The sequence below is a fragment of the Saccostrea cucullata genome, unplaced genomic scaffold (genome assembly GCF_032062105.1).
Source record: "Saccostrea cucullata isolate Sc308-1 unplaced genomic scaffold, CSIRO_AGI_Scuc_v1 ctg145, whole genome shotgun sequence".
NCBI lineage: Eukaryota > Metazoa > Mollusca > Bivalvia > Ostreida > Ostreidae > Saccostrea > Saccostrea cuccullata.
Window position 1 is genome coordinate 211,378 of NW_026931856.1, and position 22,333 is coordinate 233,710.

At 35.2% G+C, this 22,333-nt stretch overlaps 1 protein-coding gene across 3 annotated transcripts; it reads right to left on the reverse strand.

Moving 5' to 3' along the window:
• Positions 1 to 512: 512 nt before the first annotated feature.
• LOC134233701 (allene oxide synthase-lipoxygenase protein-like) lies at positions 513 to 17,341 on the reverse strand. 3 transcript variants are annotated; one of them, XM_062715691.1, is made up of 15 exons: positions 16,643 to 17,341; positions 5,764 to 5,808; positions 4,283 to 4,411; positions 4,088 to 4,185; positions 3,745 to 3,880; positions 3,559 to 3,654; positions 3,283 to 3,379; positions 3,075 to 3,192; positions 2,593 to 2,685; positions 2,413 to 2,473; positions 2,217 to 2,328; positions 1,920 to 2,011; positions 1,654 to 1,827; positions 1,159 to 1,322; positions 513 to 942 (listed from the first exon to the last, which is right to left on the reverse strand). In XM_062715691.1, exons 1-15 carry the CDS (start codon positions 17,258 to 17,260, stop codon positions 828 to 830), a joined length of 2,148 nt encoding a protein of 715 aa, XP_062571675.1. In that variant the 5' UTR covers positions 17,261 to 17,341; the 3' UTR covers positions 513 to 827. The 3 variants fall into 3 exon arrangements, with proteins under 3 accessions (XP_062571675.1, XP_062571677.1, XP_062571676.1); XM_062715693.1 differs by lacking the exon at positions 16,643 to 17,341 and adding an exon at positions 11,666 to 12,371; XM_062715692.1 differs by lacking the exon at positions 16,643 to 17,341 and adding an exon at positions 9,291 to 9,926.
• Positions 17,342 to 22,333: the final 4,992 nt, after the last annotated feature.

Consider the following 22,333-nt stretch of genomic DNA (forward strand, 5'->3'; position numbering starts at 1 on the left):
TTGACATTTTGCACCACTTGGTCAATTCTACTGAAGAAGTTATTTTAGCTTCAAAGTTACTTGTATCGCACTAGGCTAGTGCTTAATTATGGGAATAAGTTGTGTCATGTCACTTTGATGTGAACATTTAGCCTATAATGTGTCAGGTCAGTATTAAGTCAGTTGTAAAGAATCAATAGCTTAAAGGAAACAGTTGGGATCAATTCATCTTCCCAGACCATGGGATTAATGCTATTTGGAAAAATATTTTCCAATTTTCCCCTTTCCCCGATAGTACTATGCAATAGGAGACTAGTTGGAGTTTTTTGATGGAAAATCTACTATCAATGTTGTGTTAAATTATAGATTTCCATTACAAAACAAACTTTGCAGACAGGTGTGTATAATTAATCAAATCAAAATTGGCATTTTCTAAAGCAATAATACATGTAACAATATAAATGTTTCGGATCGGCATTTTCCAAATAAATATAGTTGCCAATATTTCATCATAATTTGTAAAGACATACAAGTAATTCGATTCCCTTTATTTGCACATCTGCGTATACTTCAGAATTTTTAGAAAAAGAAACAACAGTTGCATGACCATTAAGCTAATAGTGTAGAAAAAAATCATTTATTAATCCATAATAAAGATAACAAAATTATCTAGTCACAAATAGTTGTACATTTATGTACACGTATATGACAAATACTAAAAAATGTAAATACACAAATTTTATAAAATGTTAAATAAAATGTTAAATTGCTCTGAATGTGGTACTTCCGTTATATACATCTGGTATTCATATTGCACTATCTAGTATGTACCCAAGGCCCTTTTACTTCTAGATGCTGATAGAATTCGGAACCACTTCAGGATCAAGCCATTCGTATTTCGGATTTCTGTGTTCGTTGCTCCTTTTGATTTTCATGCTTATTTCTTTCAATTCAGCTCTGAACCTGCCAAAAAAAAAAAAATGAAATTCTGAGCTACTTCTTCAATACAAACGGTTAAAACTCTGCCCCTTTATCATTTTGATAACCGCATTACTTTTCTGCACCTGTTCAATTACATATAAAGTACCCAGTTAGCATTGCCCTTTTGATGGTGATAAGTCTGAACAATAAATAAAAGTACTAGTATTTTACTTTTCATTCAAAAATGTATAAACTTACTCTTGGACTATTTGTTTTGCATCTGGATCAAATATGTATTGTACTTCAAAGTCGCCCAGACTCTTTGTACCGCGATCGCTGAGAATCTTGGTTACCGTCATGACGTCCAGTGTCGTCTTTTTGTCCGGAAGTGTCATCAAAATATCCTCTTCCGTTAACGGACTCTGTAGACAGATCGTCAGTTATCATACAATTACGTTAATTAAGTAAGTAAGTAAATTTTATTTAAAGTCGGCATTGTATACATTACATAACAAGAAACATGAGCTCTGTAGAGCTCTTAAACCGACTATCACAGTTAAAATATCACAAGAAAACATTTACATCATAAATTAACATGCAAAAACACATGTACATATATATACATACATATGGCAGATAAAACGAATTTTAAGAGTTAAACATTTGGAATATTTTTAAATATCCAAACTAAATCTCAAGGTATATTTTGCATATACAAATGGTCTTTATCAAAGGTTAGAAATCATTAAATACCTTGTCTTTGGGCGGTACTCCGTTCATAGAAGCTGGATAATTTGGGGGGAATGCATACTCGTCGTATTGCGGGAAATTTGTAGACGCATGCGCAACACTGCATGTGTAGATGATGCATGTGAACACCATTATTAACTGTTCAGGCTTGTTAAATTTACCATCGAATGGAACACCCTAGAACGACAGATTAAGAACCTTATATTGTCATCAACATCCCAAATAACACAAAAGCAACCAAAACCACTTTTGTCCTAGCTCAGACTTACAAGTAAACCACATCCTCCTTCTTCGCGCGAAAGAGTCAGTTCACGGCCAAAGTTCTGTATTTCCCAGTCTTTCTCAATTGTTTCTGGAGAATCTGTGGCAAGAATGAAGAATCAAAATGGTTAACTTTTTCGTGAACCTTGATGAATTTACCCCGGTATTTCAAGACGGAAAACTAGCAATGCAATTAAATTCGTTATCATGTGTGAAGTGCTAATTATAAAAAAAAACAAGACATATAAAACATTTTTATTTTATACAGAAGGTACACAAAACACATAAAATAATTGCCAAGTTACCGTAGTAAAGATTAACGTATTTAGTGACGTATTTTTTGATGGCGTCATACAGGAGTAACGCGTCATCTCGGAAGTAGTAACCGGGTAGAATTTTCCCATTGAGACAGTAGACCTAAGGGAAGAAAAAGAAAAAAAAAATTCTTTTACTATCTGTTTAAAAACTCTTTCTTAGATATTTATCAGTTAAGATACACACCCCTCTTCTTTTCAGATCTTCCGGAAGTGTACCATGAATATCCATGCGCCATTCTTTTAACCTTGAAAAGATTGTATAAAATAAACTACTGAGTGCAACAACTGAAATAGGCAAACAAATTTGATTAGTAATTTTGTTGGAATTCCGTAGTGCAATTTAAACTGTAGATAACGCCCATACCCTCTAGCAATCAAGTCGAACATTCCTTTGATGCCAATGTTCATGGTTTTATCCACCCACCCGTTCGGAGCCACCAGGAGCTCTAGGCCCCGCCTACAAAAGAAAACTAAAGTTCAATTTAACTTCGGCTGTACATTTCATTATCTGATTTTAAAGTCTTCACGGTATCGATTAACGTCAAAGCACACAAGTCGGATTAAATATGAAAAGTCTAATAAACCACAAAGGGATAATGTAGGTTTTGTGAATGTCAAAAACACCTGCCCTGAACCGTACAACGACTGTTGTGAACATTATACTTCATACTAATCGTATTTATTTTTAAAATATCTGAAATCGTTCTTTCCTAAAAGAGGTATTGTGGCATAAAGAATTGCTGCAGTAGTTGCATATGGCAAAAATGCTGCATATGTCCCAGGGAAGCATGGGTGCATTTGCAAGCACCTGTTGTACACAAAACTGGTAAATATGTGGCATCTTACGTGTTAATGGCTATGAGGTACAAGAAATGGGGCGCTAGAAGTTTGAAGAGTGGATGAGATTGAGAAAGATTACGATGAAATGCGACACAAACTCCTTCCATAATCAGATGTGTGTAGCCTACAAAAAAAGGAGATGTATATTACTATGAGATATAAAACATTTTGATGAAATAATGACCAGGTAAATCCCGGTAGGTTAGAATGTTACCTAGGTGAGTTAGGGACTGGTGATAACTGGCGTCCCCCAGGTTATACCACATTTTCGCCATCATCCAGGTGTAGGGAGGGTCTGTTGGAAGGAAAACCTACCCACACAAAAAATAACAAACTTTCACTGAACATGCAAAAATAGGTTCACATTTTGAGGAACATCTGAAAATAAAGATGTGCAGTACAAGGTCATATTGATCATTTATTTACTTGTGACTAGGAGTACCCCCCCCCCCCTACTATCACCTCTACCATGTAAATCTGAAATACGTACAGGGTTGTCATTGGCTTTCTGTTGGAACAACTGGATGGCTATGGGAACAAGTCGTCCATCACCATTCACAAAAAATAAGGCAATGGGTACCGGGCACTTTAAAAAAATATATAATTTTTAACTTGTTACTCAAGATATACTAAAAATACACGATCTTACAATACAGATACGGCGTCGTTTACATACTATGAAATCTGGGTTTTTACAGGGGAGATCCTGTAATATTTCTAGGTCCACTATAAACAGCCGTTTGGCCTCCATCACCTGATGAAGGGGCCATCCCTCCAGGAAGGGCTGCAGCATTATGTCCGTCACCCCTAACCTACCAAAAAAAACCCTTAATTTTAGAAATGATTAAATTTTCTACCTAGGCTCGTTAGAAAATTACTTTTCCAAAAGAATCACCAAGAACGAGGGCGCATTTGATTGGCATTCGGCACATAAAATTTATGCATAATTTTTACATTATCAGGTGTCTGTGAAACAGGAAAGGGAAATATTTTCAATCATGTCAATGATTATTACTCACTTTTTTGGGATTTCTGTACAAAGTTTTATTAAAGAGTGGTTCATGCTGTTTATTCTCTGCCAGCCAAAGAATATGTCGTTACTCCATCGTTTGCACCCCTACAAAGAAGACGTACAATTCTTGATTTTGTTGGAATTACTGTTGTTTTCCAAAATCGTTTTGCATTTGAACACAATATCTGGTCTGATAACCTACCAGCGGCTCGCCGAAGGCGTTAGTGAAGACCTTGGTCAGATGTTGGATCCCCTCCCATTTTCCTCCCTGGGTCAGTAACTGGAGCTTGGAGTCCGCTATCATCTTCAGTTTCCTCTTTGCAATGTTCCACTAGGGAAACGGAACAGTAGGTCATTTTCTTATGTTTATACATTTCAAGGTATACAAATATCAGCAGATTCTCTTTATATAGTGAGACTGACATAGTTGAAATGAACCATCGTGTACCCATGGAAAAAAATACAACATAATTTTATCTAGTTTATATCGTACCGTAATACACAGGTGCAGTGTGTAATAATAATATATATTGTTTGTAAATATGCTCCCAATTAAACCGATTGCTCATTTATTTTGTCCACGTACTCGTAGATTCGGGGGTATACTTGTACTAATATTGTTTTGTCATGTCCGTCCGCCTGTCTGTCTGTTTATCCGCAAAAACTTTAACATTGCCCATGACTTTTGAGTGGATAGGGCTATGGCTTTCATATTTCATAGATGCAATCCTTGTGACAGGACCTTTCTTTGGTTAACATGTCATTTGACCTTAAAGTTTGACCAACTTTTACAAAAATTACCAAACTTTAAGTTTGGCCATAAATTTTGAACAGTTAGTGCTAAGTCTTTCATACTTCACATGTGTATTAAATGTGACAAGATCTTTCCATGGGTATAAATATTTTTGACCTTGACCTTAGAGTTTGATCCACGTTTTAAAAACTTGGCAATAACTTTTGAACAGTTAGTACTAGGAGTTTCATATTTCACAAGTTTATTCCCTTCCCAAGACATCTGGATACCAACAATTCTGACCTTGACCTTAGAGTTTGACTTGCACTTGAGAAAGTTCAACCCTCGCTATAAGCTGCCAATTGGGGCATCAGTGTTTCACAAACACATCTTGCTTTCTTTTTTATACATCATAAAATATCACATTTTTATCGGTTGAATTAAACTGACTTTTTAAAAATAACGACAATACTGAGTATGGGGAATTTATAACAGACATCATTACATAACATTCTAAAAATACACCACCTTCCACCGATTAACTTTTCCCCCCTTAAGATCGGATCCATTACTCCCTTCCATAATAATTCTTTTTTGAAGAGGTGGAATTTTTATCAATACTAATCTAAAATCTATTTACAAGAACTCTATTTCCTTTGAGGGTGTGCAGCGAATTAAATCTTCTACATTATCACCCCCTTCGGAATATTGCTGGACATAGATCACACTAAAATTCTCCGGGAGATCTCGCGAGATAAAAGAACATTAGATCGGCAAATGTTGCAGCCTCTCAAAAGATTTATCATCAGAAAAAATATTCACTCATGAAGACACAATCGATCACATTTAATTTTGTGTGAAGTGAGATCTCCGAAGTCTTATATGCCAATTATTTCTAAATATATTTGTTTTCAATATATAATGAAACTAGAAGGAAGTATTATACATACTTTGTAGTCAAATGAAAACTGTTCATCATCTGGGATAGCTTTCACCTGAAATTAAAATGCATACCTTTTTTCAATTGCAAAGAGTAATAATTACAATAGAAGCCTTTTTTAAGAAATGGAGATTTCAATTTAAATGGAGAGGCAGTATTAGAAACATAGATTTGTACTACAATTTATCTGTCAATCTTTAATTTACTTAGTCGTTAATGATCAAAGTTTGAGACTTTTACGACACCCTCGTCCAAATCACTGGGATATTAATTTCTCTTTAAATGGTGTACATGTATATAGCACTTTGATGTTTGGTCCGTATTAGGCTGTATATATGAGTGATGCTATTGTCAAATGATTAACTTGTGATACAAATCTTATAATGTGGAATTTTGTCATACATTGTGTGCTCAATTGATTTATCTCTATAAAATAATAATTAGCATTAATCATATATAAAGTGCATTAAGCTTTCTACTTAACATGTTAAACTCGTCCTCACCCCCCCCCCCCTTTTCCCCCACCACAACACAGGCGTTTTCTTGTTTTCATAGTTAGAAGTCAGAAGTACCAGAAATCCTTCCTAAGGAAGGATGTACAACAAAGATTCACGATCAACCATAATCTCAACTTCCTAGTTCAATCTTCCGGCATATTAAAAGCAAAGGGTTGACACAATGTACGTGCATGTATAATCTTCGATTTCATAAAACATACAGCTTTATATCACCGGCCTAAAATTTTTTTACCGAAAAAATAAAAGTTAAAACTCTACTTAGGCGTATTACCAAAAGTCTTTGTGGAAGCCACTGATTGACGTTGTCGCATAAAATATCTTAGGAATAATCGAAATGTTAAGGTTCGTTGACCCTCTGATATGAAAGATAACTCTTGCTGGGATAAAAGAGCTATTCCTTTGTAAATGTGTCTACTTAAAATGCCATTTTGTGAAATTTTCCCCCTCAAGGTATGCAGAAATTATGTACATTTCAATTATTATTTCATTTGGAAAATCGACAACCTTAAAGCAAAAAATTATATGCGTGAACAGAGAAGGTGAAAAACCTAAGTTGTTATTCATATAATTTTTTTTTACATTCTTCAAAACAAATTAGTCGAACATTAAAATGGCCGACAAAAAAATGAGCTTTTGCATATTCTAATAACACTGAGTTAAAATTCATTTTCCGTTTCATAGCAGAAATTATGCAAAGAATTACAAACGTGCATGATCGGTAATATTTCAGTTCAAATTTCAACTCAATGTGAAAGAAAAAAATATGGATGCATTCAAGAGCACAGTGGCTACCGTAGAGCTACATGTTAACATGTACAGTTACAATGTCGAGAACAGTACTAAGACTAGCTTCGTCAATTCAAATGATATAGAATCACTTTAATTATTAGTAGTCAATTTTCGTGGGAAGGCAAAATTTTGTTGGTTCCTTGCGACGTAATTTCATGGGTAACTCGTTAATATATAGAAAATTCAATGAATAAACATGTTGACAAAATAATTGTTCTGGGGACGTGACCCAAGAAAGCCCCCCCCCCCCCCCCCAAGAACATTGATAATTCCACAGAAGTGCTCTCCCTAGTCTTGCCGCCAGGCTATCTGCTGCGATTTTGAATGCAGCAGTTTTTAACCTGAGCTAGTAGACGCTATAGAGTTTTCAAGGACAGCAAACTTTTGTTTTTTAACTTTGTTGAATGTTTAAGACTACTAGTATTTATAAACTTCCCAATTAATGTTTAGTGTATCAGCACAATGGGAACTTCTACAGCTCATAATTCCTTAATAAAGGGTACTCTCAACTTCCTGTTAATTTTGCCATTCTACAATTAGTGTCTACAATTAGTGTCATATTAACTGTATACAGACATCTCTTATGGGAATATCTTAATCAGTTAGCTGAGCTCATTATAAACATGCACATGATATGATGTATCGTATTTCTTTGTTCTGTTAATTTTCTTTGAAGCAGTTTGACATGAGAAATTTTGTCCCGTGTTCATCCCGACTCTTTTTAAAAGTACATGTATACAAGTGCTCAAAATAACACATGTAGTGTAATCGATGCATTTACATTCATCTGTTTAAATCTTGGAAATAACAGACGAATGAATACTTTTTGATTGATAAATGAGAGGTGGTGATTTTTTTCTTTATGTATTTTATGTTTAAAAAATAATACTAATAATATAAGATAAAAGCATTTTTTCAATTAAATTTTGTTGCTTGTACTTCAAATAAAAAAAAAAACGCCAAATTTTGAGTCCAGAACCATCTTTAGCTTGAAGCATCTGTAAAGGCGATTTAAACGGTTGAAAATACAGTACTTTTTATGAAAGTAGAATTTATGTTGTGTTTGCAGATGCATGCTGTGGCGGATCAAGTGATTCTTTGGCAATCCCTTCAGCTTAATTAAGCCTTTACTATTTACCATATATTCATTATTGAAGGTAAAGCACACCATCCCGACATGTTTCATTAAAATCAAGTTATTTTTAAGCCTCCTTGTTTTTGATGTGAGTGACTTTTAGAAAAGAAATTTGTGTTAAGTAGATTGAAATCTCTTTCACGGAGGTGACCTTCAGCTTGAAATTTCACAAATTCTTTGTTATAAATGTTCTCCGCTTTCTAGAACACAGGTTAATATTTCTAGGTATTGAGTTCTTCTGTTGCCCTTATAATAACTGGTTTGGATATATTACCAACAGAAGTCGTAGGTGGACGTTGAGATTAAAATTCTATTATGTCTTAACATCCACACACACCGTATATACACCACATCGCCCAAAGCTTGTGTTATATATATAATTCAAATCTAAATTATTTCTGCTTAATGCTACTAAGACATATTTTCTTTATGACACTTCACAGGATGCTTTAAATAGATACATGTGTATGTTCAATAAATTTCCTTGTCAGACACCAAACTTCGTCAAGTGCATTATCTTTACCATTCAGATATTTCTGGTTCAGTATGTTAGCATGGTGAGACAACATTTTACTTGTTGAATTTTGAGGGGTTTTTTAAGGTAGTGTACTTTGTAACTGTCGAGGTAAAATCTCGATAGAACTTATTGGGTATTCTTTACAAATTATAAAAAAACCTCCATCTTGCGGTCTCAATAAGGATATGACCAGTATCACAAATTGTATACAACAGTTAAATAGCATTCTGAGGTCATATAAAGACAGTCAGAATATCGGATGGAGCAATAAACAGTGATTTAGTTCTACTGGAAATACCCCCCCCCCCCCCCCCCCCCAAAGGAACATAGACAAGAAAGTAACTGCAAAACCGGGGGGGGGGGGCATCTTCGCTAGCCAAGGGTTTCTGATACGCTACTCTCCTCAGGGTTCATGAGGAGAGAAGCGTATCAGAAACCCTTGGCTAGCGAAGATGGGGGGGGGGGGGGCTGCCATCAACTCTTAATGCTCCGCCATTTATCAAGGGCTTAAATTTACGTGCTTACATGTAATAGTGCTTATATCTCTTTCTTGCGATTCTTTGGTTAAAATGCCCTACCTGGGATGGACACCCCTCGACTTTAACACTTTGTTGATATAAATTGCACTTTTCATTTAATTCCATTTTACGTTGCTCCACATGTCGATCCTGTTGAGGCAGTGATGTATCTAGGTGAGTTATTCTATAGTGGTAATTTGGTTTTATCCACCGGTATACCGGAAATACAAAAATATCGTTTGATTTCCGATTTTCCACCAGAATTTTATTAACATACCAATCACTTGCGATTCCAGAGTCATCTCTCCAAAACTCAATTTCAGATATAATATTGCCAAAGTTTCTCAGTTCAGGGACGTGGAATGTATCCAAAGAACCTGCTTCGAAATCATCACGAAAAAAATTGTCCAGGGTGATATCATTGGTTTCGTTTCCTTCACTGTCGTGTAGACGTATCTTCACGTTAGCGTTTGTTCCTGCACCTTTTAGATCCCCCGTCCGGACGTACACCATATAGTCGGCCTTGGGGGCGCCACAACAATTACCCATAGCGCACGTGGCCTTACTGGTTCATAACACTACTCACTGTAGACACTCCGATTCCAGTCCAAGGAATGGTTCCTTAGATTGCGAACAGCAATGATGCGCAGGTAAAGAAAGTTTTGTCGATTCAATTTCCGTACTTTCCTGCGACCTTTGGCTAAGTTATTGATCTTGCAATGTCACACACAACAGATAATGCACCCAGAATGTCTGAAGATTACAACGTTACCCTCCGTAAAACACTTGTAAACCACCTGGCTTAAGATAGCTAAATGTTTTAAACTACACTGAACCGTGGATTATTTAAATGTCATGCGAGATTAAAATTAGCGGATATGAAAATATTTTTACGTAGTAAAGTACAACTGCAAGCGAAAATGTCTAAACAGGGTACGTATGAATGAAGTTGAATTGGGAAAAAAAAGTCACGTGTCAACGTACCCCATCTGCAATGAACCGAAAAAGTCAAGTCTTGTCGAGTCTTTATAATGAACCGTGCATCGTTTAGAGTGAAATAATTTCATGCTGGAAGGACATCTTTTCAAAAATACCGGATTTAGAATGTGAAATATTTGTGAAATATAATTATGTGATAAACATAGTATTATGTATAAAAGAGCTAGTTCATGATAAATTCTTTCGAACAAAAATTGAGGAAAATCCATTGATTTTGACCACCCACAGAAAAGACATATAGCTGAGTTTGGAATACCTTTTATAATTAGATAGTTCAAAGGAATACCTAACAAAATTTTCAAAGAATTGTCGAGGTCGAGTCAGAAAAAGTTCGTCTGTTACTAAGTCCGGTGCTATCGAGTTTTGATTTATTAAACTAATATAGATAATCTCTTGCTGTTTTACAACTGATTGTCGAGTACAATGTGTTGATTAAAGAACTCGCTCCTTGCCTCCTTACATGTTAACTATTATGTTGTTCGATATGTTTTTTTTAAGTTTGTTTGGTTTTGTTTTGCAAAGGATGTTTTTTTTAATTTTAGTGTAAAGGTAAATTGCATGAAAAACCGCAATAATTATTAAAAGTTATGTATGTTATCTACATGTATATTCACAATTCTTAAAAACTGTCCCTTGGAATAAAGGTCCTCTAAATCAGGGCTTGAAAAAATAAAGAAAAACTGAATATATCGTTTTACTTTCAAGTTCTCACTTGAGAATAGGACTAGTTTTGATCTCTTGTGCATGTAATACTGTAGATTCCTTATTTTTCGCGAGTACTTTTTATCGCGAACTAGTTCTTAAACGTGAAATCGCGAGAATTATAATTCGCGAATTGACGATTGTTCAATAGATTTTACATAGATTTCAGCACTAAAAAAAATAAAAGCGAGTAATATTTTTTCGCGAGTGATGCTTCTCGATCGCGAAATTACGCGGAAATTAATTCCTCGCGTTTAATTAGAAATCTACAGTATGAGTATATTTGCAACATCGAAAATGGGAAAATGTAAATTTTTTCTGAATATTTAAGTGCTTAAACATTAAAAGAATTTTTTTAAAGTCTAGCTTTGAAAAAAAATATTGCAAGGTGAACTACAATGTACATGTACGAGAGAGGCTTTTGAAAAGTACGTGTAGTAAGTAAGAGGATATAAGATTTGAATATTTATGCCGCGCTCTAATACCTCAGATTACGTAACCGGTTTGTATACGTGCTGCGTGCCATATAAAATTTATCAATGGTGCTTCCAAGAATTTCACCCAACAGGTTGATCAAAGCCCAGATGTAATAAGATTATAAAAGCCCTCCAAAATTAAACATTTGAATTCAAAATTAATCCATCGGCATGATGGTTTTTCAGATCATTGCAATTTGTATTTTTATGCGTAAATACATTCTCAATCATAAGCTAGTATGACAATGTTAATATTACCTGGGCGGGGAGGCCCGGACCCTTGACGGAAAATTCGTATACGCTCCTTTTTTCCTCCAAAAACTGATTTCGCTGGTCGGGGAATCTGTCATTCATGGGAAGACATGTGTCTAAATGCTGAATCCGATAGTGAACACCTGATTTGATCCACTTCATAATCGGGAAATGAAACGTCTTTGTTCCTTGGTTAACCGTGATCCGCTCCACAAACCAGTCCGCCGCCACCCCAAATCCGTCCTTCCACAACTCCACCCACTCAATATCGCCGATATCATCGTTACTGATGCAGAACTCGTCAGTCGCTCCTTGTTCAAAATCATTTCGGAAAATGTTGTCTAAATTGGCAGGTTTCGTTGCCCGCTCGTTGTTCCCATGGAGGACAATATATACTGTGGAATCGGTACCGGATAAGAAACGATCGCCTGTTTTAACTGTAATAGCATAATCCATTTCATAAATTTTCAGAAGTGCTCCTCTCTATAAAATCCTCATTACCTTCTGATCCAGCAGTTGCGTGTATATCTTTGGAATCTTGGCTCAGGATCCAACAGTGTTGTATATTCTTATGCCAATTGAAATAAAAAAAATACACACAAGCTAATCTGTAAAATTTGTTAAATAGTTAGGCAGGTGCCCTGCGCAATTTAGATACAGAGGGGGCCTGCAAACAGACGGTATCCATCTCCGCTGATACTGGAGGTCATTCTGTTCGTTTGGTAGGCTATGCTCCATCGTAGCCAGCCGTCGTTGTGTCTTCTTTTTTTATAATATGGATGCAGAAGGAAATTAACCATCATTTAGTTCCCTCCATCAAACGGAAACGACAAACGGGATCGCTGATTGTAGGAAAATTAGAAAAGTTTCAGATCTTAACTGAAGCACGATTAAAAATCATATACATATACTTAAAGAGCTTAAAATGCAGTTAAAGATTTCCCAAATCGTTCGAAGATGCCCGGTGTCAGAGAAAATTTTTTAGCCTTATTTAATACCTTTTATAAAAATACAATATTACATTTCCAAATACGTGCATAAATTATATAAATTATATAATTAAGCTAGAGTTTGACTCTTCTAATTCTTTCTCTGCGAAGGAAATGAACGGAAACTGTTAAATTGGTGGACATACAAACAGACCGACCGACAGACAGAGGCGAGATGAAAAGCAATATTGATTATATTCCCTCCTAGCTGCAGAAATGTAGCGTTATGATTTTATATATTTGTCGTTATGGTCAAAGAATAATATATATAACGCTACAGTTCTGTATAACGCTATTCCCTCTCTTTTTTGGAGAAGGAAGGGCATAAAAATGGATTAATCCAGGAGTGCAGATTTTCTCTCTAGGAAAAATCCACCCAAAAGTAGTATTTATGACAATGTACATTGTGTTTAACAATTTTTAAAGACCTAACACCCTCTTTATCGTCAATCTTTTCATTTCGTTAAACTTGGCCTTCTAGTAAAAAAAAAAAAGATAGTATTTTACAGCGGACAGACTTTCTTTTTGGTGCGAAGTCTAGCGGTGTAGTACTGTTTTGCGTCTAGGATAGATGGTTCAAGGTCCCGCAATTCCAGTTTATTAATTAATTACTACTCAATTGAATATTGGTTATTAGTTTATATCTATTTTATTTTTTTCATTTCAGCTAAATTATTGTTTTAACAGAATTAAAAAGTGGTTTCTTTAATCCAATACACACCATCGTTGTATTAATTTTCAATATTCATATTTACTATTAACCCAATCAACTCAAGATTTAAAAATTTCAGAAAGAAATACGTTATTTACAGTATCGATAAAATTAACAAACACCCAATTGTAGCTTCTAAACGAAGTTCCATTGTTTTCTGCTTTATCTTTTTTTCATTGCTCTGCAGTGCGTACGCCCTGAAATATTTATAAAAGTGGAAATGTATCAATGCAGGAATTGGAGGAGTCGAACTGTATAGCATAATCGATTGAAGACGTTCTCATCACTTGAAGAACCAAGACTGAGTAACATCCCTTATGCATGTTTATTCGTTGCTAAGTGCTCTTTTTAGAGAGCTAAGCTTTCTAATTGCAGCCCGGAGGACCGGGCTGCTCTATACATATAAGTTCAAGTGTTGGTGTATGGGGATTGGGGTGGGAGTAGTTATTTAGAATTAAAGGTTTTCTAAAGATTCAAAAGATTGTTAATCAGGATGTTCTTTCCGTTTATAAATTACGAGATACATAATATATTTACTTCCATGAAGTGAATCTGTAAAAATGTATATGTTTTTCACATTTAATATACAAAGTTGATTATCATTTACTATCGAAAAAAGACAGGTCCCTTTTTTTAGAACATCAAATTTCAATTCTCGGATAAAAATGTACTCTGCACAGTTCATGTTTTATATTCTAAAATTGAAAATTAATACATTTTTAAATAGGTGATGCGTGTGTCTAACTTCAATTTATATTTTATGCAGCCAAACTTTACTTGAGGAATTGATCAAGTTTAAAATTGTATCGTTTTTGATTGATTTTTATCCGACTACAAGTTTTCAAAATATTCACGACTATCGTCTCCATCAATAATACGCATGCCTTTTCACACATATCGAAGCGGTTTGATTGATTGATTTATTGTATACTGTTTAACGTCCCTCTCCAGAATATTTCACTGATATGGAGACGTCACCTTTGCCGGTGAAGGGCTGCAAATTTAGGCCTTTGCTCGGCACTTACGGCCTTTGAGCAGGGAGGGATCTTTATCGTGCCACACCTGCTGTGACACGGGGCCTCGGTTTATACGGTCTCATCGAAGCGGTTTGATGAGCAAGACTCATTTTCATTGTTTACTTTATATATTTCCCGGGCGACAATTGATGGTTACATCAATGTTTTCTTGTTTCATTTGTAACAGGTATAATTCAATTTACTCTATTTTGGAAACTTTGTCTGTAGTGTAGATATATACCGTCTTACTAGTGATAAAGAAAAGCAAGTAAAAGTTTCTATATACCGGTAAATACGTATACTATCCTCAAGTTGAACTTTTCTTTATCACTAGTCACTACTTTAAATACTATCTTTTGCAAAGTATTTTTTTCTATACGAATCTAGATTTAGACCAATGTCAAATTTACGTTAGAAGATATTTTTTTATTATTTGATATAGGTATACTGATAGTCATAGATCTATTACATCTATCTAAATTATTCCAGCGCGTGTGCATTTTCAACTTAAGGAACAGGAACATTGCCTAGCTATCCGTTACCATAAACTAGTGTATATGTTATGTGCATTATTCTCTGCATTTTGCAGTTTTGTATATTTATTTTTGTTCTCTTTTTGGGTTGTTTTCTTTTTCATACTACGTATGCATTCTTTTTCTCTTCTTATAATATTATGTTTGAGTTATAATCTATTTATATCATGTTAAAAATCTGTATAATACAGGAAATAAAAGATGGATGAACGGATATATAATAAAATCCTATTATCACATTCAAGATTGAGAAATGTGCCAGATCACGGCATTTTCACGTATATGTCCAGAGTCGCATAATGCAGATCCATAAAAAATCTGAAACCTCTCTGATAACCAGGAACCATATGCAATATCATATATCTTTGTAACCAAAAAAAAAGTCTGGCTCATATATCTTGTATATCTTTAAATATCCGGGTAGGTGAATATGTTCTTGATTTCTACGAATTTAACCCTATGCGCTCAAATGGTAAAACTATAGAGGTTCTGTGAGCAGTGAGCTCACTAAATGATGCCCCCGCCTTCCATTAGTCTGAAAAATCGGACGTTTTCCAGGCTTTTTTACGATTTTGATATTTTACGTGCATGTAAAATATCAAAATCGTAAAAAAGCCAGGAAAACGTCAGATTTTTCGGACTAGCCTTCCATATGAATATAATGGCAGTGTCCATGTTTTGCTATGGGAAACCCAAAATATGTGTCGGATCAAAAAGTACAAAATAGAAAGTGCACAATGGCAATAAGTTATAAAGATTCTGTGAAAGTCTCATCAAATTTCATTCGAGTGGTATGAGAGAAGTTGCAGATAAGATATGGGTACCCCAAAGCAACAAACGGACGGACGAACGGACATCCCGATTACTATATACCCTCCAGCTTTTCAAGCGGGGGGGGGGGGGGTTATAATAAACGATACATCATGTCAAAAGTATATAATAATGACCCATTTCTTTGTAGAACTATTTAATGTTGTTTATAAATAACTTTAAAATGTTTAAACCAAAGCACACTGGCTCAGAGGCGGAGGGTCCTAATTCTTCTATCGGGGATCAAACGATCACTGGAAAAAACTTCATAAAGAAATTCACAGGAAATGAGTTCTAATTTACGCTCTCGGAACATCAAATATTTGAATTGACCTTCCGCCCCCTTATTAAACCTTGGTTAAATAGATCTCAGATTAACCAAACTCCTTGTCTTTGAATTCTTTAAATATTACATTTAAAAAAAATATATATTTTGTGAATCATAGAATATTTGCCATCAGGTATTGAATTCGGCAACTGGCGAAGTTATTTTATAGTGTATACATTGACACACGTTTGCTATGTGTAATTCTTAAATCCCCCTGAATCACAAACACGAAATAACGTTAGGCCGCAGGAAATAGCTTCCCACAAAAAAGGAAATCCAACAAGAACCTCACTGTAAAAACATTCGTAAAATTTTCATAAATTTAAACTTCCATCATCTGAACAAAGGGGTAAATTGAATTTTTTCCGAAAAGGGAAAATAAAATAGAGTGCTGTTTTATTAAAAGTGGAGATTTTACCTGTCCTCTTAATTTGGCATTTTATCATTGTTGATGTTTGCCTTAAGCAATCATGTGTAAACCTTATCAGTTAATTTCCACTTTTATAGCACAATTAACATAAATATTTATTCAACACTTTCGTTCTACATACGAATATATAAAATCTGGACAGAAAAAAAATGTTCTGTGACAAACCTGACAAGGAAACCCGGGGGCTCTTTGAGTATATTGGTATTTTTCCCTGATGTCCTCCAGATCCATGTTCCGTTGTTTTTTATGAGGGTCATTTTGAGGAAGGAATGTGTCCAGGTGCTCAATAAGATAATGGTACTCTGGGCGGATCCAACGATAAATTGGGAAGACGAATTCCTGATTCGTGCGAGAATTGGTCACTTCGACGTAATCACAGAACCAATCACTATAGAGACCCGCACCATCGCGCCAAAGTTCGATCTGATGTATCTCGTTCAAATCCACAGCATCTTTAACAGTAAATTTGTCCCTCTGACCACGTTCAAAATCGTCACGCAAAAAATTGTCTAACTTGGCGGGTTTAGTTTGTTGTCCCTTTGAATCATGTAGAATGATTTTGACGTTAGCGTCCGTGCCAGCCCGTTTTTTGTCGCCAGTTTTCACCACCACTTTATATTGGGCAGACTTTCCCGACATGGTGCATAGCCAACTGTTCCGACATAAATAACTTCCACGTGGGGACTGTAAACAACTCCACTGGGGCCCCAAGTGGTTTAACCACTGTGTAACGTGACGACTCGGAAATTGGAGGCGAGCGAGGGAAGTTGCGATGCACAACATTACGACCAAGAAATCCTCATCGATCAGGTGTATCAATAGCAAATGTCATTAACGCCAGGTACAATTTAAAAAGTCACCCTTATGAATTTTTTAACGTGTATAGTTCACGTAAACTTACTATTCACAAGATTTGTAATCAGAAAAAAAAATCGTATTCTATTTCAAAGTCTCTTTTTAAATAGCCTTCCAGGAAACACTGCATATATAAAAATAAAATCAGAGTTAAATAGGTTTATTGGATTAGTCCTAAAAAGTCTATTACGGGATCTGACAAAAGGATCATTATTGCTCATGCATTGCTAGCTATAAGCAAGGGATTTTTAAATTTAAAAAAATTCTTAAAACGTTACCCTATCTCGCCTTGAAGAAAAACCATCTCAAATAAACTTGCAGACGACAATGTCTGTGTAAATTTAAGCGACACTAACCCATTTTTTAAGTGGATCACTATAGATAACTTTTGTGGGGCCTCCCTGATCTTGTCTATAAGCACTTACTGAGTCATTTCATATTACAAATGCATGTTTTCTAACTCTCTTCTATACTTCCTTATGTACATATCTGAACCGTTGATGGAAAAATTAGTTCTGCAGTTGATTCAAGATCTGTTCAGATCCCCCAAAAGTTGAAATTTGATCTTACTATTTGAAATTTTAAAGGTAAAAGAACTGGCCACTTATATGAAAATGGCGTGATCTCCCTATGTAGTCAAGGATAGGGTTTATTTTCAAATGTGTTTGAAATACAAAGCTTACTGACACTTGATCTTTTTTTGACTTTGACATTGTGTAATTGATGACCTGAAATTACGGATCTAAAACTAATTAGCAGTTCGTATATATAAATTAGAGAATTGTCTGAGGCCTATTTTGTAGAAATCTGTGTCATGCGTCACGGTATCACTTACATTCCATTATCATAAAAATTATATTCTTTTCAGCCTTACGACAAAATTATTTTTTCTTGGGACTAAGCCGCGGCATATCAGGAGATTAACGGTGCATGTATATATATGGCATGCACCGTGAATATAGTACCACCACGGATTGAAAATAGAAAGCAATATTTCTACCTATGCATTGCTCCACTGAAATTGCTTGCTTCAGAAATTCGTACCGATGCCGTGATAAATATTTGATTTTCTTTGCCCCACAAGGTGCTTAGACCGTGTCTTCTTTTTCAAAGAACGTGTAAAACATTTTCGCTACTTCCATGCGTGAAATTCAGCTAAAATTCGATAATATCTGATATTGTTAATTCATGAATCACAGATTTAATTAGATAATAAAACATTGTGTCATCTGTCAAAATAGCTGGCATTCTTATTGAAAAAAGATCCTTAAGATAAATCTTAAGAAATGTCTTGAAACATTTCTTAAGACATACATGTATCTTAATTTATCTTGATACAACTTAGGTACAGGTACTCTTATATTTCTAACCCATATACCGGTAATTATCTACATTGCCCGCGAAGGGCTAGTATAAAGCCTGGTTCACACGCTCTGCTTATGCAGCTGATTTTTTTGGTCTGCATTTTACACTGCAGAGCAGACAGAGAGATTACACCATCTGCTAATCTTGCCTGCTCTCACTTTGTAGCCATGTAGTTTCATATCAGAATGGTCAGTAACGTCTGCAGAATGAAATGGAACAGGTCCAAACAATTTGTCTGCTTGCAGACATGCAGAGCAAACCTCTTGGTTTACACGTTTTTCATTTACAGCTCTGCTTCAAAACAACTGCAAAAGCAGAGCAGGTAAACTGGTTTCCTAGAACTAGAGTCGCGGAGTAAGGGGCTGCTTCTCACGTCAGGGGTTCGAATCCCACTGCGGGATGTGGAGACAAGATCTTCGTTTAAGTTCCGTACGTGTCGCAATAGGTGCTGGGAGAAAAAAGATCCCTCACTCCACAGTGGCCCCCAAGTGCCGAGTCGAGGTCTAAATTGAGCAGCTCTCCATCGGCAAGTAAAAAATTCTCGACATTAGAAGTGGCTACTACCAATACACTTGACATGCTGATGCGATATATAAAATGCTTCATTTTTTACTTTCCATAAAATTAAAATAAAACTATCCAATTATAATTTTGTTTTACTAAATTTGTTTCTGTTGTTACAAACTCAATAAAGGAAGTGCCAGATTTCAGTACGAGGGAAAGGGGGGACCATAGGGTTCTAAATCCCACACCATTTGGTTGGGGGTTTCAGCCAATCAGATTTGCACGTGTATGCATGCAATCTTTTGTTATTTCATCTATGTACCCATCCTGTTTGGTTGAAAATCAAAGGAGTTATAGCATTCAAATTTTGAAAATAACAATTAATAACCAGTATTTTGTTATTTTAAGTGTTAATTTTTAAAAGGGTTTCATATATCTTGTTTCAAAGCATTTCATCAAAAATTTAAAAAAATTATTTCACAAATTAAATTATTAAACATAGTCTACTGACCCTAAAAACATTTAATTTCCAATTTAAAATGGTAGGGATGGGGGGTTTGAAACCAATCTTTTGTTATTTCATCTATGTACCCACCTCTGAAAATAACAATTAATAACCAGTATTTTGTTATTTTAAGTGTTAATTTTTAAAAGGGTTTCATTATCTTGAAAGAAATTATTTCACAAATTAAATTATTAAACATAGTTAATTTCCAATTTAAAATGGATCTGCTATCCTCAGTTCTTCTAAAATCTCCTACATCTCAGCATAGGTGGCCTTACTTAAAACTAAGATAAGTTCGTCTCAAGTTATGCGTCCGAATCGATAGAACGGGGCGTATATCGTTTTTGTCCTGTCTGTCTGTTTGTCTCTCTGTCTGTCTGTTGTCATCTTTAACCTCCGCCATAACTTTTGAACTGTGAGAGATAGAGACTTCATATTTGGTATGCATACTCCACTAATTAAGCTCTTTCAAATGACACCAGGGTCAATGACCTTTTGACATTGACTGTAACCTAAATGCTAAAAGTAGGTTTTTGGAACTTCGTTGACACTGGGCGCACGGAGTTTCACAAACACATCTTGTTTAGACTTATGACAGCTCCAAATGCATGACTGCAACTCCTGAAGTAAGGCAAGACTTTAATGCAAGAGTGAATACTTTTACAAAAATAAATAATATATTTAACAAGTTCTTTTAACTATACAAGAGGCCCATGTGCCTTATAGGTCACCTGAGCATCATGCAACAACTTTAATGATTGACTTTGGTTCATGTTTCAAGCTAGATGCTATGGCATTCACAATTTAGAAAGAGGCACCATTGCTAATCATAACTATACACTAGGCAATTGCTTAGTTTGTTTACTTACTACCCATAGGCAGGGTAGGGGAACAAAAAATGCATTTCAGCTAATCAGTTATATTATTAGAAGTTCTCCAACCACACATGAATCCCTGACCCTAGGTCTACGCATTGCACAATTTTTGAAAAGGCATTCTTGCTTATCAAAAATGTTTGATTTATACCAAGGAGCAGATTTCAAACAATTTATTTTCAGAATATAAGTAGAGCCCCACCCCACCCCCACCCTCCTCTTTGGTATCCCTGAACCAGGGGCCTTGAAATTTAAAATTCTGGAAGAAAAACCCTTGCACATCATAACCATATAGGTAGTTTGTCTGCTTATTACACAGGAGCAGAGAAAAAAGATTTTCATAGATGTAATGTATTTTCACTATATAATCATTATAGAGCTGTGCCCTAACACCAGAACCCCTGTCCCAGGGGCCATAAAATTCACAGTCTTGGAAGAGGCACTCTTGCTCATCATAACTATGTACTTATAGTTTATTTAATACCCAGGAGCAGAGAAGAAAATTTTCAAAGATTTAATGTATTTTCACTATATAATCAATAGAGCTCCCCCTAAACACCAGAACCCCTGAGCCAGGGGCCATAAAATTCATAATTTTGGTAGGGGCACTCTTGCCCATCCTAACTATGTACTTAATTAGTCTATTTAATACTCAGGAGCAGAGAAGAAAGTTTTCAAAGAAATAATGCATTTTCACTATATAATCAATAGGGCCTGCCTTAACATTAGAACCCCTGACCCTGGGGCAATAAAATTCACAATTTTGGTAGAGGCACTATTGCTCATCATAACTATGTACTTAATTAGTTAATTTAATACCCAGAAGCAGAGAAGAAGATTTTCAAAGAATTAATGCATTTTCACTATATAATCAATAAAGCCCTGCCTTAACACCAGAACCCCTGACCCTGGGGCCATGAATTTCATAATTTCCGTAGAGAGCTTAATGTTGATTACAATAATACCAACAGTTTGACTGCTTGATATCCAGGAGTAAAGAGAAAGATTTTTAAAGATTGCACTAATTTTAGTGGTTTTGGCCCCACCCCCAGGCCCCAGGGGGGCAGGGACCATGAAATTCATAATTTTTGTTCCCCTTCACCCACAGATGCTATATGCTAAAATTTGTTGAAATTGGTTCAGCAGTTTCAGAGAAGAAGCTGAAAATGTTTAAATGTTAACGCACGACGAACGACGAAAACAGATAGCAATAGGTCACCTGAGTTTACTCAGGTGACCTAAAAACTAAAGCTTATTTATGTATAACAATCATTGCCGATAAATTATGTCAGAAATTATAAGAATTTCACTGTTTACATCACAACACTTTATAGCTGACCAATTTTAATGCCTATATTCATTCCAGGTTAGTTTTTATACTTCATTAACAAATTTTACAAGCTATTTTACTTTGGTCTCTCTGGTGAGACTTGTTAATTATGTATAAATCGTACTAATCAGTAAGTCACAGCATCCTTCCTCATTCTAGTATTTTTACAGAGAAATGCTGCTCCTATTTGTACATGGAATAAATCATGGTACCTTCATTATCCGTCAAGTTTTATTTCCTGTGTATCTTAAACACTCTATAATTTTAATTGGTTAACTCTTGAAGCATAAATAACTTTGGTATATTTATTATAAATTCTTTTTTTATCTCCGAAAAAGTTCAGAAAACTGCAAAGTGAAACTTAATTAGCCAATAACTGTCAATATCACATTATTTCCTTGTTGTAAAACTTAAAATCCATA